The following is a 26,500-nucleotide window of genomic DNA, read 5'->3' as shown; positions in this document are numbered from 1 at the left end:
TTTTCCACCCTAAAAATTCTGGGATTTGGAGATCTGATACATAAATCAATACAAACTGCCAGCAGCAAATAAAGATGCAGACCCGATCCTGAAATGAAAGTTATTCCATAATTAAACCAACAAATCAAGTCTTTTGAATGTAAAACTCTTTCCAGGGAGACATTTAAACAGCTGCCTGTTTCCAATATCCATAAAAATCATTCTAGATTCTGAAAATACTGCTCAGATAGAGGGTTTGTTATCAACAAAAGGTCATTGAATATTTGAAGTCAGTTAATCAATGAAGTCAGCACATGAAATAGTCAAATTTAAACTGAAAATGTTCATGTGTAAATGGGGCAGATAAGTGCCTCATGCTGATTTGAATTACCTGGTAACTCAGGAAGTGTCTCAGGGTAATTGCACTTTAAAATGGATGTTTGGGTCTCTGACAGGCTGGGAATATCCATCTTCCAAAGTACAGATTCCCAGCAGAGTGGAGAACTCTGTGTTCCAGGGGAGTTCATTATGAGCTACGCAGAAATCCTAATTGCACCTCTAATTGCCAGCAAGTCTGGCAGAAGAAACGGAGCATTTGAGGGATGGATCCCCATTGTTCAGAGCGCAGAAAAGCCATGAGAAGGGACAGATTTGGTGTCACAGCAAAGCTGATGTGTCCCAGGGGATGTGCTGGCTGGAGAGGCTCAGAGGGCTGGGAATTCTGCTTGATCCCAGTGGGTTTGGGATCAGATCCTGGGAGAGCAACACAGCCTCTGCAATATTGACTCTTCCAGTCATGTTTCTCCACAGATCTCATTAACTCTCCCCTCATTAACCACAGGGTAATTGGGCACTTCTCATTTCACAAAGAGAATACGTTGACCTTCAGTCAAACTCAAACAGACACTTCAGGGGAAGATTTAGAAAGCTCCCCTTGGAAAAAATGAACATCGTGGTGTGTCAGGCATGACAAACATCTTTATTTTCTCTCCCTGTGTGTTTCTGAGGCTTGACTTCTGATTCAGCACATGAACACCTGCAGGAAAAGCTGTTTTGCCAATGTTCTCGGCAGATTTCTGCTCGGGATTATTTCAGATTGCAATGTTTCGCTTGCTGATAAGATGTAAATAAACCCATGGGCTCCTATTCCCCTTTGATAAAGGAATTAATGGAATAAAAGAGGAAACAGGCTCTCTTCAAAGATGTTTGCACACATCACGCAGTTGTGAAGCTTTCTGAAGGTTGCTCATCCAAAAATGAAAACAAAGTAATGTTCACTGATGGTTTGTCTTGCAATTTAGCAGATTACCAGCTAATTATCAGGTTGTTAATTGACTTATTTTCCCACATCCTCCTTATGGCTACTCGGTTGATTTTGAAGGCAGAATGAGAAAATATCTCCTCATTTAGAAAAAACGACCAGGCAGCAGAAATAGTGGTGATTTTGAGCAGAGGCTTCAGCAAACAGAGCTGTTACTCCTACAGGAGACTCCTGACAAGTCCAGAACAAATATTCCGACAGAGAATCGACTCCTGAATTGCGTGAGCCAAACGCTTTGAAAAATGCTGTGTGTTGACTCAGACAAAGGTTTTCTACATTGTTGATAAACTCAGCTCTTTCAGCCTTCAAAAGAGCAATTCCTGTGCTCCTCGGCGTGTCCTTTGTGCTCTCCTTGCAGGAATTTGTGAGTACAGCAGCAATCAGTTAATTCTTACGCATTTAAAAAGCCTTTTGTAGATTACAATGGGCTTGGGAGCAGCACCTTAAAGTGATACCTTAGGAATTAAAATGTTTTCCCTTCAGGAATTACTCCATATCTCCCAGGCTAACTGTGCCCACTGGTTTCCCTGGTGTTTCCCATGGGAATATGAGCCTTTGGGAGAGGGAAAGAACTACCCCAAGGGGGGAAAATAGCAAGGAGAATGGAAAATCCAGGCTTGTGAAACATCTTGTTTCCCAATGATTAAACAGAGAGTGTGGATTTCCATTTTGTAGTTCAAATCCTCTAGCTCCAACCCAATCCTGTAGCTCCAACGAGAGGCTGAGGCCTCCGTGTGTCATCACACACTTTGGGCTTCAAAAGAGGTTTCTTCTTCTTCTTCTTCTCCTCCTCCTCCCAGGTGGCTCCTGCCTGGCACACAGCAGCCCTGAACGAGCAAACAAGAGGGTTGGATGCTGTGACTCAGAAAAATCAACTCAGAAAAACAGAAGCTGAAAGAGACTCGAGAGATGGTTCAGGCCCAGATCTTGTGCTGCCTCTGAGCAAAAACATTCTGCTAACCACCGAGCCAGACGAGGATCCTGCTGTGACAACAGCCAGCAGCAACGCTCCAGACACTGCAGTGAGGGAGTCTAGACAGCTCCTGCAAGATCAATCAGGAATTCTCGAGATGTCTCCTGTTGAGGAGGAGTTGGTCTCGTTCTGCCTCATTGCCCATGGACAAGAACAGCTGCTGGGTGGTTTACCCCCTCAAACAGCCTCCCTTAGTCATCCTTTTCTTACGTTAAACTGAATCAAAACTTTTGGCTTTGGTTAAAAATTCATGGTTTTTTGGAAAGTCTAAATCTCCCTGCTGTCCTCCAACCTCTAGACTTCATCTCTGACCTTTCTGAAATTATCTCTTAAATTAAACATAGCTTTTGCAGCAGTCACAATAACTCATAGTGGATGTCCTGCCTCTTCCAGCAGGTCCTGAGTTATCACTGCATGGAAAGCTGCTGTCCACCTGAATTTTGCCTTTCTGGATGTATCCCATGTCATCACTTTCCCATGGGAACCTACAGTTCTGCTTGGTTGGGTTCTTTTATATTTTGTGACATTTTTACATCAATGGAAATCCTGCAGGGAATCAGGCCAAGGAGAGATTCCTCTGGATACACATTGGGTTATCCCCAAGTGTAAAAACAATTCATGAATTGCTTCCTGAGGGTAGAAATCACCACTTTTCCCCAACAAACATCCAAATAATCAGGTCCTACCAAATATCTCATTACAAATTCCACCAAATAGCACGGGAGGAAAATAATTTCGCTTCCAAATTTCTGTGCTGCTCCAAAGCAGCCAGACTTGAACTCTGCCATCAGCTTTGTTTTTGTCATCTTCTCAGTCTGAATTTCAAAGCTCTGCACATAAAGCAAGCGGAATCACAGGTGACATTTGTGTCTCTGCTGTCACCGCCGCCTGATGACTCTGTAATGCTCTAATTACGTGGAGTGAGTTGTCTCTCAGCGCTGGATGAAGAGCTCCCTGCATCATTAGGCACCTCGTTGTTTACTAAATGTCTGTTCTGATCCTACAGGGGCCTCAGTGAGGGTTGAGTCGGCGATTGCTGCGGAATTTCTATTTTTAGGGGGTTGGTAATTCAGCCGTTTGTTTTCACTGCGGGCTGGAATCTGGCGGGTTGATTCTCAGCTGAGACTGAGCTTAATTGCTGAGCTGAGCAGGGAAGTTCAGCGTGGCTGGATTAGACAGCTCCAGGGTGGATTTTTAGCACTGAAACGGCAGCGTTTTCCAATATAATTTCTGTTCGATGGAGGATAAGACTTTGAGAGGAAAGATCTTCAAGCCAGAGGTGCTGATGTTGGTTTGGATCAGAGAATGAAGGAATGGGTTGGGTTGGAAGGGAATTTAAAGGTTGTCAACTCCAACCCTCTGCAGTGGGCAGGGACATCTTCATCACACTGTGGTCCTGCTGTTTTTATGGACAAGGGACAATGGACATCATCTCTCTGCACTTCTGTCAGGTGTTTGATGTCAACCATCAGCCAAAATTACTCTCTTTTTAAAAAAATGTGACTTTATTCATCATTCTGGTTTGGGTTTTTTTTTCTTTTAAACCCAATTTTGAAAAATCTCTAGATAGATGGTAATGTTAATTAAATATGTGCTGTAAAGAAAAAAATTGTTATTGCCTTATGCTAGCTCTACGGCAAATCTAAAATAAATTTGCAGTTTAAAAATAAGACAAAAATGTTAATTGCAATTAATAAACAATTGTTATTAATTGCAGATTAAATACCTTATTTAATTATCCATGCATAATTCCAAACAGAACTTTCAGTCTTAATCCTCAGATTTAAGCACAGCTCTACTCATCCTCCCCTTCCTCCAAATTATTCAGTTTTCATTTCTCTGCTGGTATGAGTAATAACGACAGAGCATTTTACAACAAATATTCCATTTTTTTCCTTCTCGTTGATGTTGTTTCAAAATAGATTTATAAACATGTTTTTCTGAGTGTTTTCACTTACAAGAGAAAGCTGCACCTCATGTGGGCACCTCACACAATTCAGCCAATAATCTCAGCACTCAATTAAATTTTAAATGTTTCTCCATTAAACACTTATTTTACCACAGTAAATAATTTAACGGGTTTTCATTTAAAAGTGTCTCACATCACGGAGTTTTCAATCTTCTTTTTTTTTTAATAAAGTCCCATCATCCTATTTCTTGAATCTGAAAGAAATGAATCTTCTGCATAAAGATTTTTGGGCACATTGGCTGCTGTAACTCTGCACATAACATTTGCATTCACCATCTGAGTAATACGGAAAAATAAAAGAAAAATGAATTAGGAAGCAAGCCCACAAACTTGGAACCAATAGATAAAAATGAAGTGCACTGACATTTCAACAAAAGCCTCCATCAATTTCTAGCCTCAGCTCATGTCCCAAATGTGTCACTACTTGCTGTCACACCTGGTAATGACCAGGATAATTCATACCACAGAATTCCTCTGATGGACTCAGATTATTATCCAGACCCATCTCCTCCACTGTTGAATATTTCTATTCTTGATCTCATCCAAAAATTAACTTTCTGTTGACTTTGAGCAAGGGAAACTTTCACCAACCTAAATATCAATAAAAAGTCAGTGTTCCTTGGGATTTACCTTTTGTAAACAGACTGAAAGCTCAAGTTTCCCCTCTGCAATCAGAAATCTGCCAAGTGGCTTTGGTGACAAACTGGGAATTATTTAGAATTTTTCCCCTGGAGAGAGAAAATCAGCAGCAGTTTAAATTTTGCATTGAGTTTTTAAAATCTATAGCAAGGAATAACAACTTGAGGAAAGGATTAATGGGGAATGCTTTAAATGGAGAGAGTAGAGATTTATATGGGAAATTGGGAAGGAATTCCTGCCTGGGAGGGTGGTGAGGCTCTGGCACAGGGAAGAAGTCGTGGTTGCCCCATCCCTGGCAGGTCAACACCCAAAAATGTTTTGTGCTGATAGTTAAGAGCCTAAAAAGCTTTTGCAGTTACAGAAATGGGAAAACAATCTCCACAGCAATCCTCATGGAAAATTATGATAAGAGTGTCTTTAAAGCCTTTTACTGGGATATGGTTATGGATATTCTGTTGTCCTGCAGAAAACACCAGGAGAAACTTCATGGCTATTGGAGCAACTTAGAGGAAACTTGCTTATTTCTAATTAGCTTGTATTAATTGAGAGCTTTTCGTAAGTTAGACCTAAATTAAGGGAAAATCTTTATGTTACCATTCAGAGCTGCTGACCTTAGGCTTTCTCCTGTGGAAGAACTGCAGATGTTCAGGAATTATCATTTTGAAACATTTCATTTACATTCTGACTCCAAAATGAAACAACGATCCTTACAGATGGAGCAGAGGAATTGATTAGCAGGGATGGAGGGATGTTCTTGGGAAATGTCCCACTGCAGCTCCCCTCAGTGTCAGCAGAAGGGGTTTGGGGAGGGAATTGTGTCCCTGCCTGACCCACAGCACTCCTGAGCAGAGCTTTGGGGTTTCAGGCACTCTGTGCACCAAGCACACTCTGTTCTCTTACACCTTCCATGCTTCCTAAACACTTCACAGTAATCCACATTGAAGGTCACAAAAATGTCCTTGAAAAAACCTTCATTTATTTATTTTTTCCTTGAGATTTCCTTGATGTTGGCCAGAGAAGCACTTGGGAGACAAACAGATTTTATGACTCGATCAAAACCTCTTGTTTTTGCTCTGGTACCTCTTTAAAACCAGCAGCAGAGACCTTGGCTCTGTGGTTGGAGATTTCAATATTAATTTCCATTTGGTTCCATGGACATCAGCATTCCACTTCACCCTGGGCTTCTCTCAGAAGGAAGTCTGATATATTTTTCCAATATATGTTTTCTGCTTTGCCCAGCTGCGGGAGGGGGGAATTCTGCACAGAAACATTCATTTTATTATCCTAAAAATGACCTTGGAAGGCAGAAAATGTGAATTGAGGAGCAGGAAAGGGGCAGGCTGAGGAAGCAGCTTGTGACAGATGTTGCTCGTGTAAAGACTAAAGCAAACTGAGCTTTGAGGTTGCTCAGAAAGCAGAGCTGATGAGCAAACACAGCTAATGAGTAAAGTAAATAAGTATTTGGCCATATAGGAATAAACTAGCTTTACAGGATGATCCCAGCCAAGGTTTTGATTGTTTCTGTGGGGGGTTTAATGGGCAAGAGGGGAGCAGGAGAGAGATGGCTGGGTCTGAGCAGAACTCCTGCTGACACCAGTGTCCTCAGCCTGCCAGGGATGTCCAGTTGGGATGGAAGCTCTAGCCCAGACCATTGCATGTTTTCTTCAGCCATTCCATGTTTTGTTCAGCCATTCCATGTTTCCTTCAGCCATTCCATATTTCCTTCAGCTATTCCATGTTTCCTTCAGCCATTCCATATTTCCTTCAGCTATTCCATATTTCCTTCAGCTATTCCATGTTTCCTTCAGCCATTCCATATTTCCTTCAGCTATTCCATATTTCCTTCAGCTATTCCATGTTTCCTTCAGCCATTCCATATTTCCTTCAGCTATTCCATATTTCCTTCAGCTATTCCATGTTTCCTTCAGCTGTTCCATGTTTCCTTCAGCCATTCCACGTTTCTTTCAGCCATTCCATGTTTGTTTCCTTCAGCCATTCCATGTTTCCTCCAGCCATTCCTCTCCCTTCCTCTGTGTCCTGGCTGGAACTCCTGCCCAGGTTTCCCCAGATCCACCAGGCAGGCAGAGATGTCAATGTCCTCTGGTTTGTGCTGTGCCAGGAGCAAATAATTCCAGCTGGTGAAACCCTGGTGTCCCTTGTCCTGAGAATTCACCTCTTGGCTATCAAGCTCCCAGCAGTGCTGAGGAGGTGGGACAGGAGGAGGCTGTGTCCTCAGCAGGGGTTAAATCACCCGAGCAGGGCAGAACATTTGTCCCAGTGTATTAAAAATGAGAATAAACTGCTGGATTTTGGCATCTCTGGAGCCTAACTCTGCATTGCACCATGTCCCATGAGTGACAGCTGGGCCAGGGAGGTGGCATCCCGTGCTGGCAGTGAGTTTGTCCCCTCAGCCCTCTCCCAGAGGTCACCTGAGGAGCAGGACACTGAGGCTGAAGCCCAAGACAGCTCCTTCCTTCCATCAGTCACCTTCTCCTTTCCCAGCACTGCCAAGCTGCCTCTGTGAGACCCTGAGTGCCAAAAAGTGCTTTTGGAAAGTTTTCCATCTCTCTGCTTAATTAAAAACCACTTCTGCAGCACTGGGGTTGTTCTGTTTGCTCCCAAGGAAAGCCAGGTCTGGTTTCTTGAGGGTTAAAATGGGAAGTGTAGGTGTTCAAAAGAGCTTATAATGGAATTGTGGAATGGGTTGGGATGGAAGAGACCTCAAAAATCATCTTGATTCAACACCTTCCACTGTCCCAGGTTGCTCCAAGCCCCGACAACCTGGCTTGGACACTGCCAGGGACCCAGGGACAGCCACAGCTTCTCTGGGAATTCTATTCCAGAGCCTCCCCACCCTCACAGAATAAAATTCCTCCCTCATATCTAACCCAAATGTGTCCTCTTTTGATTGAAAACCATTCCCCCTTTGTCCTGCCACAGGAATATTGTGTATTTTCTCTGCTCCAGCCTCTTCCTCCTGAGAAGGTGAGGAGAATAACTAACTAAAGCCTGACAGGGGGTGTTAAATTCCAAGCAAACCCAAGAACTCCCAGCCTGAAGCCAAGGAGGGAGCAGGGAAGCTCCTGCTTGGACAGAATTCTCAGGGAAGGTGATGTGTCACTGTTGAGCTGCTAGCAGAGAAAGAAGACCCGGATTCTCAGCGTGGCATAAAAAAGAGAGTTTTTATTATTTAATTCCAACTTATATAGATTTTTCAGGGGTCACTCAGATTGGTCAGTCAGAAACCTCCCCCTAGGCCTGATTGGCCAGGCCTGAACTGTCCAAATCTCGAGACACTGTTTTTAATAACATCCAAACTTTATCTTTGTTTATAAAACACAGGAAAAAATCCTCATGGGAAAGACCTGTGCTAGCCACAGTGATGTTCCCAGTAGCCACAGATGGACACATTCCCGATGCTTCCAGCCCCCTGGGACCACCTGGGATGGATAGAAATATACACTAAATGGGAAATATGACAATTCCTGGGGTTCTAAAAATGCCAGGATTCCAGGCTGGGATGATCCCTGTGCTCCCTGGGGAATGGCAGGAGCACCATGGAGAGAGGATTGGTCACTGCTGCACCAACTGCCCCATTCCCTGAGCTCTGCCCTTCACAGAGCCCACAGCATGATGGAAACAGTGGGTTTTGCTGGGTTGGGTTGAGTGCTTTGTGCTTTTTTAATTTTCTTGTTGCTTACACATGAAATAATGGTAATAGTCCCTAAAAGCTGTTATTCCCCATGCTGGGAAAACACTCTTTAGCCACCTGCTGGAACAAACATGTTTCAAATCCAGCATTTTATGTAGCAATATAACCCTCACTGCTCAGGAGGTTTTGGCTAATCAGCTGCTGATTTTTCAATTCTAATATCTCAGCTATTTATTTATCCAAATGCCCTATTTATTAAAAGGCATTTATTAAATGTCCCCTTTATTTAAAGCTGTCTAAGATTTTATGCAATATTTGTTCAGACAACCAGAATAGAACAATCAGCTCCAAACTCAGGGTTTTTTCTTCATTATCCTTTACATAAAGGGAAAAAACATACCGAAGAGACAAGAATTAAACTTTTTGGGGAGAAATAACTTCTCAGCAGAGGCTTCACACCTGTCCCACCCCAGTGGCAGTGTTGTGATTAACATGAATAAGTCATAAATGCCATGAATATTTAAATTTTTATACAGCACAGGCACATTTCAAGCAAAAGGAATGATTTAGTTCTGTGACTATCTGCTGCTGCCATGTGGATTCTTGGTGAAACAGGTCTGGGGCTGTGCTGTGTGCTGACAAGGAGGGAGCAAAGTGCTGAGCTCTTTTCCATCTCACGTCCTTGCTGCAGGTGGCCACATCCCTGATCCTTTAGTCTGGCATAAAACACAAGGAAAAGCTGTGGAAACACACCCTGGCTGGTGGGAGATCCTGCACTGAATCCACAAAGGTGACTTTGGGAAGAAGATTCTGTGTTTTGTCCCCTCTGGGGTGCTCCTTCCCTGAAGGGTTCTTTATTCCTCTCCATCAATGGTCAGGAAATTGGAAATGGTTATTATTCAAATCAAATCAAATGGTTATTATTCTGATTTAAGAAATTCCATTTAGATATTCTGCTGAAGTAAATCTCATCTCACAGAATCATTTAGGATGGAAAAGTCCTCCCAGAGTCCAAGCTGTGCTCAATCCCCACCTTGTCCCCAGCCCAGAGCCCTGAGTGCCACAGCCAGGAATTCCTTGGACACCTGCAGGGATGGGGATCCAAACCTCCCTGAGCAGCTCCTGCCAGTGTTTAACAACCTTTTCTGTGAAGAAATTCCTGCTGCTGTCCACCCTGCCCCTCCCTGCCCAGCCTGAGGCTGTTCCCTCTCCTCCTGTCCCTGTTCCCTGGAGCACAGCCTGACCCCCCGGCTGTCCCCTCCTGGCAGCAGCTGTGCAGAGCCACAAGGTCCCCCTGAGCCTCCTTTGCTCCAGGCTGAGCTCCTTTCCAGCTCCCAGTGTCTCCATTGCACTGATGAAATGTAAAATCCCCATCACTCCAGGCCTCCTTCATGGCTCTGAGCCCAGCAGGTCCTGTTTTAACTCACAGGGGTTGCTTTGGCCTCACCAGGAGCATTTTCTTTATCACAAGCTGCATTTTATTCCCACTGCTCCTTATCCTCCCTCCAGGCCCTGCTGGGCACATTGTGATTCTCAGCAGTTACTCAATTTTACGAGAGGGAGAATTTGTGGAAGAAGGTCAAAGAAGATTAATAAGGGACAAGGTGTCTAATAACTACACAGTAGTAGACAAAAATAGGAGAATGATCAGTGCTCACACTGTGCTGCTTGATCTTATTACCCTGCATTAGCAGCATTCATAATTTAAAACTTTAATAAACTCCCAGCCTCTTTGGGCCAAGATCTATGTTGCTGCTGGTTTTATTAGCTTTATAATGGGCAGCAGCTTTGTGCAACGTGATTATCCTGCATAAGCAAACACCTAATCACTCCAGGAACATTCTTGTGGGCAATGAAAAGGGACAAAACCAGACCAAATGCAGCCTTGAGACAACATGGTTTCACCTTCAGGTTGGAATTATTATTGAATAGAGGTTGTTCAGTCTTGGAGCAGATGGCAAGGATGTGGAAAGCTCCAAACACCAAAGGTTGAACATCACAGAATCCCAGGATTTGGGTTGGAAAGGACCTTACAGATCACTCAGTGCCACCCCTGCCATGGCCAGGGACACCTTCCACTGTCCCAGGGTGTTCCAAACCCCATCCAGTCAAACACTGTGAGCCAGGTTATCCCTCATGGAGCTGCTCTTGCTCTCTTTGTTCCTTCATGTTCCACACTCAGCCCTCCTTGCTGCCCTAAGTACAGTGGGTTAGTACACAATCCAGGAATTTCTGGCAGTTTTTCCTATTTCACAGCATATTTATTCCATATTTTCCCTCTCCTCTCCCCCAGGTAAGGCTGAGGTGTTGGAAGCACCAAACATCTCCCCAGGCTGAGGTGCAGCTTGGCTGGGACAGGATTGGCCTGGAGTCAGGCAGACATGGCTGGCACTGATCTTCTGCCTTCCCTCTTTTACCCCAAAGAATTTGGGGGTTTTTTGTCCTCCTGTTGCAGGTAGGGCAGGTGGAAGGGCTGAGCAGTGAAGAATGAGCTCAGCACCAGCTGTGGGAAGGTTTGATTTCCTTGCAGTCTCTCCCAGCCCCAGGGCAGTGGGAAGCTGGCAGCAGGACAAGGACACAGCACAGGATCCAAATCCCAATCCCAAATCCCAAATCCTGCAGTGCAGGGAGGCAGAGCTGGAAGTGCCACTCTCAGGCCAAAGCCACCTTCTCTGGGGACGAAGGGAAGGAGGAACAACTGGATTTGACCTTCACCTGGCAAAGCCTCAGCTGGAGAAATCCTCCCTTGTGGGCAGTTTTGGGAAAGGCTCTGAGTGCTGTGGGGTGGCAGGTTTGGGGCTGACAGATCAGCCTGGATGGAGGGATAACGCAGGAGGATCAGCAAGGGTCACCAAATGATGAATTTATTCCATTTATAAAAGGAAAAGAGGTGGCAGATGCTCTCACAGCACCCAGAGCTGCTGCCCTGCCGTGCAGGGAGTTGCAGCTGAGTGGATCAGGCAGGAGAGATTCTGCAGCAAGTGTGGAGTTCAATTGCCATGCATTGTTTAGCTCACTAAAGCTAATTCACTTTCCCACCTACTACTTAATTTAATTTCCATGCCTATCATGGCTGGAATACAGCATCCTCCTTGCAGAGGCCAGCAGAAAGACCAGGTAAAGGTCAGGTGAATGTCTGGAAAATAGAATTACAGAGAGGGCTGGTTGCTTTATTGCAGGTTTTACAGGTTTCAATTTGTTTAAAAAAAAAAAACAAAAACCAAAACAAAAAAAAACCCAAACCAACCAACCAACCAACCAAAAAACCCCCCAAAATAAGAAAAAAACACCAAAAAAAACCAACAAAAACCAAACCAACCAACCAAAAACAACAACAACAAAAAACCAAACAAAAAAAAAAAAAACCCAAAACCTTTTGAAAGGATTGGTGATGATTTAAAGTGTTTTCACTTTTCTGGAGTTACAGAGCTGATGCCATGACAGAAGACAACCACATCCTCTGTGTGCCCTTGCAGGATTTCAGTGTTTAATTGGTGACAAGCAGAGCAATTAAAACTGGGAGAAGGTAAATTCTCTGCACTGAGTCATATTGTGCAAATATTTGCCTTTTTGGGGTTGAGCTGCTCTGGGTTTAAACTCTGCCAGGAGCCTGGATAATGTTTTTGCTCCATGTGCTGATGGTTTAGTGCTGTGTGTGAGAGAAAGAAAGCCTGAGAGAATCCAGGAGGAGGTTTGTTTTGCTAACATCCACTGTCCCAGGCTGCTCCAAGCCCCAATGTCCAACCTGGCCTTGGACACTGCCAGGGATCCAGGGGCACCACAGCTGCTCTGGGCACCCTGTGCCAGGGCCTGCCCACCCTACAGGGAGGAATTCCTTCCTAAAATCCAAAATAAATCAGTATAAAGCCATTCCTGCTTGTCCTATAACATCATGGCCTGGTGAGAAATCCCTCTCAGGAGGTCACCAAAGCAGGAATTTTCTCCTCTTGCTTTAGTTCTTTGTGCTCCCCAGCTGCAGCCACACCTCCCCTCCTGCCTTGGGGTCAGTCAGACCCTGCTGACCAAGGACCTCCATCCCTCCCTGGGGGTGTGGAGCTTCCCAAAAGCTTCCAAAGCATCACCCCAGGGCTGGCCATGTGTCCTGGGGGCACAGATCCTGCAGGAAGCTCCTCTCCAGGACATCCCATCCCATTATCCCATCCCATCCCATCCCATTATCCCATCCCATCCCATCCCATCCCATCCATTATCCCATTATCCCATTATCCCATCCCATCCCATTATTCCATCCCATCCCATTATTCCATCCCATCCCATCCCATCCCATCCCATCCCATCCCATCCCAATCCATTCCATCCCATCCCATCCCATCCCATCCCATCCCATCCCATCCCATCCCATCCCATCCCATCCCATTATCCCATCCAGGAGCTCCCACAGCCATTCCCAGCATTCCAGCTGGGAAAAGAAAAAAAAAAACCCAAACAACAAATAGATGTGGTAAAAGCATTAATTGATGATTTTTTGGATAACTTTTCCCTCAGATGCCTTCCCAGCACTGGGGAAGGCACAGAGAGCCAGGCTGGAGATGTCCACTGGAATATTCTCATTTTCCAGCTCCTGCAGAGTGATTTGCATCCCCTGTGCTCCTCAGTGATGCTGCAGGGAATTTATTTTTCGATGCAGCTGCTTCTGAATTCCAGGGCTTGAGCTCTGATCGTTTTAATGAGAAGGAAAAATAAAGAAAGGTCTGAGTAGAGTGAAGGGAAACTTAATGAAGGAATGTGTGGTCTTGTCATGGTGTGAGGTTATTAATATTGTTTGATCCTTATGCTTGTCAAGCTGGAATCTTTTGCTCAGAAAGGAGCAAAACTGACTTTATTTTACAGCTAAAAACATCAATTTCTATATGCAGTCTCTGCATTTATAAGGGAAAATTTATGTATGTTGTAAATGTCAGAAATATTAAAATAATGGTAGTGGTTCCTTTTTTTTTTTTTTTTAAATAAGTCCTAGTTTTCTTAAGCAAAAATTAATTCCTAATATTTGACCCAAATTTGTTAAACCTTGGCTGATAAACTCTATGAAAGACCAGAGGAGAAGCCTCAATATATGAAAGAGGAAAGCTCAATATTTGAAAGACAAATGCTGAGTTTTAATGTTCTTTTTCTTTTTAAGATGCAAAACTTCCTAAAAGAACATCAAATTTTCTAAAAGAACATTCCAAAGCTTTTCGTTAAATTGGAATTGTTCTTACAGCTTTTGTTGGTAGGTGGGCAGGGAGAAAATGAAATTATTGAATTAAATAATTTAATAATTATTAAATTAATTAACATTGAAAGGGAAACTCTGATATAGGTGAGAAAAAAATAGGGATGAAATCCAAACCATAAATTCTCATGAAGCGCCTAGAAACAAAACCATGTAAGATGATTTAGCCATGCAAAGTGGATAAATTCAAATAATCAGAATATGATACCTGAGGAGCTGAATTCGATGCCAAACACTTTGGTTTATGCAAATTCCCTCATTTTGAGACACAAAAGGTTGAAAAATGCAAATTTCTCTTGAGTGAAGGCATTCTCAGCACAGGGCCATGGAAAGGGGCTGGAAGTCAGATAACAAAATAAATGAGAATACAGAGTGCAGTTTCAACGTTTAAAGGTATTTGGCAAAGCAATTTCAATGTTTCAATTGCCACAGACTGATTGACCTCAAAAAATATCCATTTGTTACCTAATAATTGTCGTGATTGACCTGAAAAATGTCACTTTGTAGCTAAATGCTGTCAGACCAGAAGAAATTATGATGCCAAAATAAAATTTGGATTATTATTTATTATATTTTCTGGGTTTTTTTCTGTTTTGATAAACTCTGAATACTTTTTTAGAAGACTTGTTTGTTCTTTCTCACCACCTGTTTGTCCTTCACTCTTTCCCAAATTTTATTTGAAATAAGGGGAGTTTATTCCAACTTCTGCCATTCCAGGAGAAACCAAACTGATGCTTTTGGTGCAAACCACTCCCATTTCAATCAGATTTTTCAGAAATACTCAGTCGAGGTGAATTTCTGCATTTTTATCTCCCAACCTTGCCCTGCTCACTCCCCTCCTTCAGGTTTGCTGTGCTCTGAGCAGAGCAATAAACAGGGAATTTATTCCCATTCCATGCAGGGGAGATGATTTCATTCCCAGCAACAAAATCTGCAGGATCACCGTGCCAGGGGGAGAAATTTTACTGCCCCAAATTCCTGAGCTTTGCCAGCACATTTTTGGGATGTGAGGAGTCTCAGATTTGCTGGTGATCAGAAAAAATGAAGGCTGGAGAGAAATAATGGAAAGTTGGAGAGAGATTTTCCCCCAGGACTTGTGGACAGGCGGGAATGGCTTCAAACCGACAGACAGATTGGATATTCGGGAGAAATCCTTCCGTGTGAGGGTGGGGAGGGGATGGGATGGAATTCCCAGAGAATCTGTGGATACCTGGAATTATCCAAGGCCAGGCTGGACAGAGCTTGGAGCAGCCTGGGATAGCGGAAAGGGGATGAGATTTGACTCCCTCCCAGCCCATTCCTAGCTGGAATGGCTATTTAATTAGTTAACTAATTTTTTTTTTTTTTTAAATTATATGATGCCGCAAACACCCTGTTTTTGGGGGTTGGGGGCACAGGGCAGGGATGGTGCCAGCAGCAGCAGCAGCAGCAGGATGAGCACATCCCAGGCTCTCCCGGTGCCGCTAGATGGCACGGCCAGCCCGCGATTCCCTATCCTGCCTTTTCCCGGGAATGACACCGGGATAACCCAGCGGCATCCCCGCAGCTCCACAGCCAGCTTGCCGGGCGAGTGACGCTGTTTGCCGGGCGGAGAGGGGAGAAGGAGCATCCTCCGGGAAGCGGAGAGGAAACACCGATGAAGAAGCTCTGCTGAGCAATGCGGGGTTTAAAACACCCCAGAGACCCGCAAAAGCCACTGCAGCCCCTCGATCATAGCATCCCGACCCATTCCTCGCCTTGGGAATCCAGGGGAAATGGTAAAATAATGGGAGAAACGTTGTAAAAGCTCCGCATTCCACAGCGGAAAGGTTTTTTTTTTCGCGTTCATCGAGGAGTTAAACCGTGTTTGGGTGTTTCCCAGGGATTGCTGCTTCCCGGCAAAGCCATTTCTGCAAAGCAAAAAGAAACAGCATCCACGAATAGGTGGGTTTTTGTGTCCTCGGCTGTCAGCTCAGCTGAGAAGGGGACAGTTTAATGAGCTCTCTGTCGGTTTGTAACTGGGGATGTTTGGAAATATGCGAATCAAATTCTCTTGTTTGCACGGGAGATGTCTGTGACTTCCACAAAAGTTCAGCCAAACCCACGTCGAGTTTGCAACGAGGCAATGACTAAAATAAATAATATCACAGGCCAGCAGTGCCACTGAAAAAGACAATGTTTATGCCACGGAAAATAAACCAGCAGCATCCATGCCTGTGATTCCTGGAGGTCGATTTGCTGCTGGACAGGTAATCACTGAGAGCACTGCAGTTAAATAATATTTGGGGTCAAATTCTTTCCTGAATTCGTTTCACTGACATGAGAGGAATATCTCCTCTCACACTTCTGAGATTTAATGAAGATCTTCTATAAATATGCCTGAAGTAAGTGACATTCAGATGAACCTCGACAGTGATAAAAATCGGCTATTTCTAATTCTGCAGTGTGCATTTGGGTTTACACATCTTTATCCCTTTCCCTGATTCCTGCTAATTTCTTTGTTGCAGGATGAGGCTCTTGTGGCTGGGAGACTTTGTTTCTTTTGGTGGAAGGACACGGAAGGTGGGATCAGCCAGGTCTGGTGTCCATAGAATTATAGAATCCCAGAATGGTTTGGGTTGGAAGGAACCTTAAACATCCCATCCCATGGCAGGGACACCTTCCACTGTCCCAGGCTGCTCCAAGCCCCAATGTCCAGCCTGGCCTTGGACACTGCCAGGGATCCAGGGGCACCACAGCTTCTCTGGGAATTCCATCCCAGCCCCTCCCCACCCTCACGGGAATAATTCCTTCCCAATATCCCATCTCACCCTCCTCTGTCATTTTAAAGCCATTATCCCCAGTCCTGTCACTCCTGCCTCTCACAAACAGTTTCTCCCCAGTTTTCTCATAGCTCCGTCAGGCCCTGCAAGGCCACAGTTTGGTCACCCCAAAGCTTCTCTCCAGGCTCAACAATCCCAGCCTTTCCCCTCAGCAGAGCTGCTCCATGCTCTGCTCATCCTGCAGCCTCCTCTGGCCTCTCTCCCCAGCTCCAGCTCCTTGCTGGCTCAGCTCTGCCCTGCTGTCACTCCCAAGCCCCCCGCCTGTCCTGTCCCGGACCATTCCCCCCCGCCTGTCCTGTCCCGGACCATTCCCCATCACCCGCGGTTTTTCCTCTCCTCCGCACCTGCGGAACGGGGCGGCGCGGGGCGGACCCTCGGGGCGGAGGGAGGGAGGGACGGAGGGGTCTCTGCGGCCCCCCCGGGGGTCCCCCGGGATTTAAGGGGCGGCAGGGTGCTCTCGGAGCTGTCCCCGCACCATGCACCCCTTCGGGCCGCCGGGCCGGGATCCGCGGGCCGCCGCGGGATGCTCCGCTCCCTTCCCAGCGCCGCCGCCGCCGCGCCCCGCCGCCAACCCGTACCTGTGGCTGGGCGGGCCCGGCGCTCCGTGCCTGCCCTCCGGGGCCGCGCTGGGCTCCGCGGGGGCGGAGCGGGGCTGGCCGGCGCTGTCGCCGCTGTCCCCAGCCCGGCCGCCCTACTCGTACTCGGCGCTGATCGCCATGGCCATCCACAGCGCGCCCGGCCGCCGCCGCACGCTCAGCCAGATCTACCACTTCGTGGCCGAAAACTTCCCTTTCTACCGGCGCGGCAGGGCGGGCTGGCAGAACTCCATCCGCCACAACCTCTCCCTCAACGACTGCTTCAGGAAGGTGCCCAGGGAGGAGGACGATCCGGGTGAGCCGCGGGGCGGGGATGGGAATGGGGATCGGGATTTGGGAGCGCGGGGATGGGGATGGGGATGGGGATGGGGATGGGGATGGGGATGGGGATGGGGATGGGGATGGGGAGAGCGGGGATCCGCGGGGATGGAGATGGAGATGGGGATGGGGATGGGGATGGGGATTGGGACTGGGATTGGGATTGGGAGAGCAGGGATCCGCGGGGATGAGGAGAGCAGGGATCCGCGGGGAGGAGGAGAGCAGGGATCCGCGGGGATGAGGAGAGCAGGGATCCGCGGGGATGAGGAGCGCAGGGATGCGCGGGATGGGGATGGGAAGCGCGGGGATGCAGAGCGCACAGATGCGCAGGGATCCGCGGGGATGAGGATGGCGATGGGAGCCACCGAGCTCGTTGTGTCCCCAGGCAAAGGCAGCTACTGGACCCTGGATCCCAACTGCGAGAAGATGTTCGACAACGGGAATTTCAGGAGGAGGAGGAGGCGGCGGGCGGAGGCGGCAGGAGCGGCGGAGGCTGCCGGGGACAGCGGCGGGGACCGCAGGGTGACACGGCCAGCCCCGCCCGATGCCACCGCCCGCTACGGCCACGCCGGGGGTCAGGCCTGACTGAGCGGCGCTCCCCGGGCACCCCAGCTGAGCTCAGGCACGGACAGGATTATTTTCGTACTGCGGAAATGTAAGTTTTTATACGGAATTTATAACCACAGCTGCGCTGAGCACCTCACGGTGTCCCCAGGGCTGCCGCAGGTGCTGCTCTCCCTCCTGTACAAAATGACTTTTTCCTGGCCCAAAATGTGGTATGTTTTATTTTAAAGTATCTCCTTTGCAAACATTATGCTCATTATTATTTTCCAGGGGTTTTCGAGTCAGAAGACATTTAAACGATTCCCTCCGTTTGCTTTCCCAAGTCAGTAGGATCCTGCCCGAGGATCCAAGCTGCCTCTGGACTGCGATATTCATTCCCTAAGGAATGGGCACTCATTGCACACGGGAAGGATGGAGAATCCTGCCTGGCAGAGCTGGAGGAGTTTTCCCCAGACCCAGCGAGGACACTGCAGCTCAGAGCTGGGTGAGAAATGATTCCACTGAACCCACATTTCCTTCTGCTCCTGGATACAAAGCTCCAGATCCGACTGTAAGGGCTGAATTCCCGATTTTCCCCTTGAGAAAACTGTTTGCCCTGGGACAAAATGCCACCACAAGACCCTGGAAAGCAGGAAAACAGAACCCCAGGAGGCTGCAGGTGCTTCAAAGTGGTGTTTGAAATCTCACCTGGATCCTGGGGCAGGGAAATCCACGGATAGCTCAGTGAAAGGACCACATTCCATTTCAGAACCTTTTCCAGGACTGTTTGAGGTGATGATCCAATGTGTAATGGAAGCCATTATTTGTATTTCTCTGTGCTCCTGCTGTGCTCTAATTCTATTTTTGTGTATGGGAAAGAAAAGGAGATTTTTTTAAAATAAACCATTGGAGCAGGGAAGTTGCAATCCCTGGGAGCAAAACTGCCTGAAGGAAGAGCCATGTCTGTGTGAGCTAAAGAAATTTAGCACAAATGAGAATTCCAGGATGCTCTTGCAGTGAGATGCAATTTCTGCTGTATCCCAGATCTTGGAAATGTTAAAAATCCAGGGCTGAGGTTAGAAATGTTCAGGGCCAGGAGTTGGAATCAGTGATCCTGGGGGGTTCCCTCCTAACTCAGGATATTCTGTGATTCTATTCCATAAATCTGACTGGGATTTTGAGCCATTTGTGCCTCCTGTGCTGTCAGGGACTGGAGCAGCATTTTCACCATTTTCCCCCAATAAACTAAATAGCACTGAAAAGGTTTCACCTCCTGAGGGAGAACCCAAACAGAGCAAGAAATTCCCAGTTCACATCAGCCAGGGTGCATTGGAAAATTGGAATTATATCAGTAAGTTATGGAAAAACTTGGGAGAAAAACAGAGTTCTGGAAGCTCCACTCTGTGCTGTGCTTTTCCTAGGGGAAGGTGAAGCTCTGGGAAGGAAACACCAACTTTAGTTCATTATTTATGGAAAAACCCCTGGAAATAGGGATTGAGGCTGTTCCTTTATCCAGCAGGATAAACATCCAGGATTTCTTTACTCTGGAGCAAAGTGTTGGCCTGAATGAGGAAGAGAAAGGCTATCAAAGCCTCAGAAATCAGTTTTTGGGAGCAGGCAGCGATGCAGGGCAGGAAAGGAGGGTTTGCATTTTTACATTTAATTGCAGGGCTGTGCTTTGAGCTCAGCTCAGGGCTGGAGATTCCCAAAAATCATCCACACAGCCCTGCTCATCCTGGCAGCTTCTCCTCCCCAGAAGGGCCGAGTGACCTCTGCTCCCAGGGATTTTGGGTTTGTGTGCCAAAAAACCCGGGGGTATCCACTGGATTAACCTGGAGGAATGCAGAATTCCCAAAACCACCCAGGGAATTCCCAAAACCACCCAGGGAATTCCCAAAACCACCCAGGGAATTCCCAAAACCACCCACGGAACTCCCAAAACCACCCAGGCAATTCCCAAAACCACCCAGGGAATTCCCCTGGCTGGGCAGGGCAGGCAGGCAGCAGCTGGGAAGCAGAGCTGGAGGTTTCATCTCCCCAGCAATGAGTCTGTGAATCATTTCCCTGGCTTTAATTGCCGCTATTCCAGTCCCAGTTCTATTTCAATCCGGTTGCAAAAGTGATAAATCTCAGTTTTCAGCGTGATTATCACTTAGCAGGAGCCCATCACAAATGCAAACAGGATGGGATAAATCCAATTTATTTCCACTTTTCTCTTTTCAATTTTCCATCCACTCCAACGCTTGCCTGTGATAAATCCTTGTTGAGCACCAGCATTTCCCTGTGCTTTGCTGTGGGATAATATTGCTTTTTTTTTTGGTGGAAAACAGAAGAGGGAGTATTAAATTTTGTGTTGTTAGGGGGAAAATCAATCCATGATTGAGTTTCCATGTTCTTGTCACTGCTGGGAGTCAAAAGGGATCGAGGGAAAGGAAGTTGTAAGCAGTTGTTATTCCATAAAATAATCAGGAAACTCATCCTTCTGCATGGGTTGTCTGCAATTCCATGCTGCAGGAGATGGAGCTTCTCCTCCTGGGGGAAAATATTTGGGAATAAATGTGGTAGGATCAGGCTGGGTGTGAAGGATTCATTTTGGAGCTCTGTGGTGTGGGAATTTTGGGATTTTGGGATTTTGTCCTGCCAGGGATATCCTGGATTTATTGCTTTGGGGATAAGAACAGCCAGAGCTGTGGCTTTTCCTGCTGCAGTGGTGCCAGACAGCAACACTCCACGAGAATTTGGGATTTTTTCATCACCTGTATAACCACAGAGAAAAAAGGAAGAATTTTTTATTTTTTGGGTGATTTCTGCTGTGCTTGGTGAAGGATTTCATACTATTGGCTCTGATAACAGCTTAGATCTTTTACAACTGCCAGGTTTTGATAGAATTGACTACTTTATTTTATTTCATTTTTATTTCATTTTATTTTATTTTATTTTATTTTATTTTATTTTATTTTATTTTATTTTATTTCCATTATGGGCTAAACTTGCCCAGTGCCACTGCTCATGCTGAGCCCAAAGACATTTGTTAGTGTTCCCTCACTTTAAGATGAATTTATTAATTTTCCTTCAAACTAAGAAAAGCCAATGCAAACCCATTTCCTGTCCTGGAATTCTCACCAGCAAGGCTTTCTGATCCCTTCACAGCAGCAGATCAGCACAGACTGCTTTTAAAATAAACTTTTGGGGTTTTTTTCTGCTCATTTCTAGCTGGGATTTTGTATTACTTTAAAATGCTTTTGGAAAGTTTAATGAATGTTATCGGGCATTTTATGAAATGGCTTAGAACTCCACCCTGGAGCTTTTTGCTCCAATTAGGACAATTTTCCTACAGTCTGAAGGTAATTAAAGCCAATAAAAGTTCTTTCCAATGTCCAAGTGGAGGTGAACAAGGGATTTATTTAAACCTTGTGAGGTGCAAACCAGAGGTGAGAAGATTCCAGCAAGAATTCCTGGATTTTTTTTTTTTTGGTTTCTCTAATGAAGTAAATAAACCTCTCGCAGCTTGTTAAGCTACAATAAATAAAAGAGGGTTTTAAAGCTGTTGGTTCAGGATGGGAAGGCAGGGAATCACAGCTTCTTCCTGCAAATAAGCTTAAAGGAGAGATTTTCTCCTTTTTTAGGGAAGGAAAATTCTGTGTCCAGGTTTGTCCTCGAGCAGAGTGTTGTGTTTGCCAACACAGTGGGGTGAGAGAATTGGAATTTGCACATCTGCCCTGGACAGGGCAGGGAAAGATTGACTTGCTGATCTAAAATAATCCAAAAATGGCTCATTTGGCACATATTGCATTAAAATATTATTGTGTTTTTAGCTGTCCAAAGGGTTTTCCTAAGACACCAACTCAGCCATGAGCAGAGGAGAAGGGGTTGGACTGCTGGGACTTCAGGGGGAATTTGAAAAAATAAGAAATTTTAAGTGCTCAAACTCAATCTCTGCTTCAAATACATAAATCTCATTTATAATGGATCTAACTTTTAATAATGACATATTTTAAAACTCTATTTTTAATATATATATTTACCTATGAAAATGAAAATTGAGAGGTTTATCCACCTCAATTTAGATGGGAAGTTCTATCAGGGATTTGAGCACCAAGTGCTGTTAACACTAAATTTTAGCACTCAACCCCAGAGATATTCAGGCTGCAGAGCAAACTGGCATTTTTTATCTGCTATGACTCAGAACGCTTCGAGTTTCTGCTCTTTGTTGGATAATGACACATTCGTGATAAATGTTGATATTTTAATTCCCTGCTCCCTTCTCCAGCAGCTAATTACCACAATTAGCTTCCCAGGGAGTTAATTCCTTCTCCCTCCCCTCTTCCAGGCAGGAATAAAAATACTGAAAATACTGAAAAATTTCAGTAAAAATACTGAAAATGCTGAAAATTTCAGTAAAAATACTGAAAAAGCATTTGTGACTTTGCCTTTCAGTCCCTCCAAGGGGTTCACCCTCAGATTTGGGTTCCAAAGGTGATTTTTCCCCAGTTAAGGAGGCAGAATTTGGGTGGATTTGTAGGAGAGGCAGAGATTTTGGGGTTCACTAAGGTCCTGCCAGGAATACACCAAAATTCCCAAGGGGATATGGAAGTGGGAGTGAAAGGGTGATTGCTAAAAAACAATGAAGCAGCAGAGTTTTATTAATAAAAATTAATAAAAAATAATAAAATTAATAGAAATGTAAAAGCTGGAGCTGCTCCTTCAAGTGGAGATCAAGTCTCAGCTGCTCCTCTTGTGGATGAATTTTTAATCAACCATAATCTGTGTTACAGGTAGGGATGACACCAAATATTCTGATTAAATTAGCGAATCAATCCCCTCAGGCGGCCAAGGCAAACCCAGCTCACCTCTCCTTCCCTCCCTGCAAAAACTCCTCATGGATTTAAATCCATCAAGGGCTGATTGATTTGGGGTTTAAAGGGCTGAATTGATAGTTTGGAGCTGCAGAGCTCTCCCACCACAGCACCTTCTGCAGATCTCATGAATATCCACCTTCAAATGGGTTTTTCTTTCCCTCCTTCTACTCAGTTTGATAAAATCAGTCCTCTTGACAGAATCATCTCTCCATTTTCTGAGTCAACACAGTCACAGCTCTACTGGAACATTTCTCTCTTCCATATAACAGGAATATGTTATATATATAATATAATATAACATAACATATTATATGTTATATATATTATATAACATATAATATAAAGTTTCCCTTTCACCCCCATAGTTCTCCTCCTCCTGCATTTCACCTCTCACCAAACCTGCAGTGTTTTCTCCTCACCCAAACTTGCTTTTTCCCCCAAGTGCTGCAGTTGACATCTCCTCTGCAAGCTCACCCTCACCTCCCTCAGGGTTTGCTCACCAAAATAACCCTGCTGTGCTGAAAAAAAAAAACCTTTTAAAACTCACATTTCACCCCTTTTTTGGGTTGATATTTCTCCCTTTTTCCCTCTGAGGAGGTGTGAGGAGCTGCTGCCAATCCCTCACCCCACACAGGGCACTGTGAGGCACAGTCTGAGCTCCTTCCAGCCTCTTCTGCAACCTTCTGCCCACTTTGCCCTCATTTCCCCTCTTCTCCACTCATTTTTCACGCTCTAGCAGATGAGACTCTCAGCTGAAGAATTGGTGGATCTCCTGCATTTTTCTAAAAGGAAATAAGTCCTCAAATAAAGATAAATTAGTCTGCTGTCATCTCCCAGCTTCCATTTATCCTCCTGTGTTTACTTTGCCTCTCTGACTCATCATCTGTCATGCAATGTTTTTTGCCTTTCAAATAATGTTGGAACTACCCAGAAAATTTGGGAAATAAAGTGCAGAAAACCTGGAGGACATATGGAACATATGGAAAATATGTCTGTGAAGTTAAATAGTGCCAGAGCCAGCAGAACTGTACTGGTTTATACTGGTAGGGCAGTCCTAGCACAGCTGGAAGGATAATTCTGAATTTAAATCCACACACAACCCCCTGGGGCTCCCCTGGGGTTTACTTTATGCACAAAAATTTGGGTTCAACGTGGAGAAACAAATTGGTGTCAGAAGATAGAAACTGCTCTGACATTTCTAATGCTGAATTCTGGAACAACTCAATAGCCAGGAGTGCAATGATGAATTTTATAATTCAGAGTGATCCAAATAATTATGATATCTTTTACCAGCAATCATCAGTTTTCACAGTAACTTCCAACAGTTTTCTCCTGCTGGCTGTAAAACAACCCAGAAAAAAACAACCCAGAAAAAAAATTTCATCCTCCCAAAATTTTCTCCCAATTCCTGAGATCCTGAAAAGAACTCTCCCTCTCCACATTTCACACTGCAGACAGCAGGAAATCATAAATTCACCTTGTAAAGAAATACAGGGAAAACTCCATCCACCCCTCCTGGAAAGACTAGAAATCCAAGATGTGTTTTGTAGAATATTTATTGATGCAGTTTCAACTGAGTTTCCCACAGCAAAGCCAAGCCACTCCCGTGGAGATTTAGGATTTTTTTGTCACATCCTTTAAGGCAAAGCAGCTCTTTCTGCAGAATCCCAAATTATTTTCGGTTGGAAATACCTCCAGGATCCTCAAACCCAACTTGTGACCAATCCTCACCCCAACACGAGGAGGAGAGATGAGGTAAGGAAAGCAAAATCACCCTAAAAAGTGATATAAACCCCAAGCCAGGCAAAGGCTGATTTGTAGCTGTGGGTGATCACATTTTGGGGGTGATGGTGTTTGGATCATAATTGATTTTTCTGGGAGAAAAATCACCCAGCGAGGTGGGAAGGAATTATCAACTCAAGGAGAATGAAAGGGGAAAACAGCAGAGTGAGAAAAGTCTGCAAAAAATACAAATCCATGTGAGAAGCTGAGGCTGGAGCTCTGTCAGCCTGAAGGTTCAGGGAAAGGAAAGGAAAGGAAAGGAAAGAGGAAAGGAAAGGAAAGGAAAGGAAAGGAAAGGAAAGGAAAGGAAAGGAAAGGAAAGGAAAGGAAAGGAAAGGAGAGGAAAGGAAAGGAAAGGAAAGCTGGGATTTGTCTCCAGGATGATTTGGTTGGAAGGGAATTTCTGGGGAGAAAAAGGAGCTTGTGGTGTCCTGCAGTGACTCAGGATGAAATGGTGACACAGAAGATTTGTGTTCCTCTGAATTATATCTTTTTATTGTCCCTGGCTGTAATAATTAGGGGTTTTTAAGAGATTTTTAAGGGGTTTTAAGGAGTTAAGTGATTTTTTAAAGGTTTTTTTAAGCCAAAGGCTTGTTTGAAGAACGAATTTTGGGAATTCCTTGTGAGGTGAGTGCTCAAGGCTGAGCCTTGGGGATTCATCATTTCACTTTGTTTTTTCTGTTGGAAATACTTCTTTTTTTTTTCCCCTGTTCGTTGGGTTTTTGATTGTTTGTTTATTTTTTAACTACACCACACACAATTCCATATCTGATGCTGATTTTTAAGGAGAAACCCTTCTCAGCCCATATTTTGGATAGGATTCACCTCGACAGCTGAATTACATTTTCTGCAGAGGCTGAACTGAGATGCTCAGGGTCACCTCTGCCCTCTGAATGTCTCAGCTTTGCAGTTTAATATTTCTTTATTGTGGGCAGTGTGAAATCTCAGATTTCCCTGGTTCCTGGCTGAGGATTTCAACCTTCTAAAGGACAATTTCAAGAGGACAACTCTGATTTCACCTCATTTCCAGGGATCACTTACTGATTTTAAATCATTAAATGATTTTAAATCATTAAAATTTTAATTGCATTTTAAATCATTAAAATGCAAATTTTTTTGCATTTTAAATCATTAAAATCATTATTTTCCTGATCCTTTTGGAGCAGAATCCTCCCCATATTGTCAGGTGAGATCCACCCAGGCAAGGATTCATTAAAATCTTCAGTTACAAATATTTCAACTCCATCCCTGTCTTTTTGTCACCTTTAAACCACAATTGTAAAGAGAATTTCTCAGAGTCCAGCTATGGTTGTGCATGAGAAGCTCCTCAGATCTGGATTGGTACATCTCACTTGTTTCCCTGAAGGATTTATTTTAATTTTTTAGGTTTCCAGCTCTGTCAGAATTCTGGAATAATTGATCCAAACGTCAATGTCCTGAAAAGAGTCTGAAGCCAAATTTCAGCTGAGAATATTCTCTTGAAAATCTGCTAGTAGGGAATCCACCAGTTATTTACTGGTTGTGAGCCATAAAATTGTGCTTTGTGTTTATTTATTTGGAAAAATCAAAAGGGGATTGGGTTTGAATTTTAGGGGTTTTTTGGGGGGGATTGGTTTTTTTGTGGTTTTTTTTTGTTGGGTTTTGGTATTTTTGGGGGGAGGGGTTTGGTTGGTTGGGGTTTTTTGGGTTTTTGGGTTTTTGGGGTTTTTTTTGTTTGTTTGGGTTTTTTTGTTTGTTTTTGGTTTTGGGGGTTTTTTTGGGGGGTTTTTTTATGGGGTTTTTTTTTTTGTGTTTTTTTTTGGTTGGTTGGTTGGTTTTCTTTAATCATCTGGCAA

General features: G+C 44.7%; 1 protein-coding gene across 1 annotated transcript; it reads left to right on the top strand.

Moving 5' to 3' along the window:
- Window positions 1–17,043: 17,043 nt before the first annotated feature.
- On the top strand, window positions 17,044–19,934 carry FOXI2 (forkhead box I2). Its single transcript, XM_085064507.1, has 3 exons — window positions 17,044–17,458; window positions 17,867–18,136; window positions 18,316–19,934. Exons 1-2 carry the CDS (start codon window positions 17,044–17,046, stop codon window positions 18,064–18,066), a joined length of 615 nt encoding a protein of 204 aa, XP_084920633.1. The 3' UTR covers window positions 18,067–18,136; window positions 18,316–19,934.
- The last annotated feature ends 6,566 nt before the right edge of the window (window positions 19,935–26,500 follow it).

The sequence above is a fragment of the Lichenostomus cassidix genome, chromosome 6, assembly GCF_008360975.1.
Source record: "Lichenostomus cassidix isolate B80296 chromosome 6, HeHo_3.0, whole genome shotgun sequence".
Taxonomy (NCBI): Eukaryota; Metazoa; Chordata; class Aves; order Passeriformes; family Meliphagidae; genus Lichenostomus; species Lichenostomus cassidix.
This window is presented reverse-complemented; position numbering and strand designations above follow the sequence as displayed.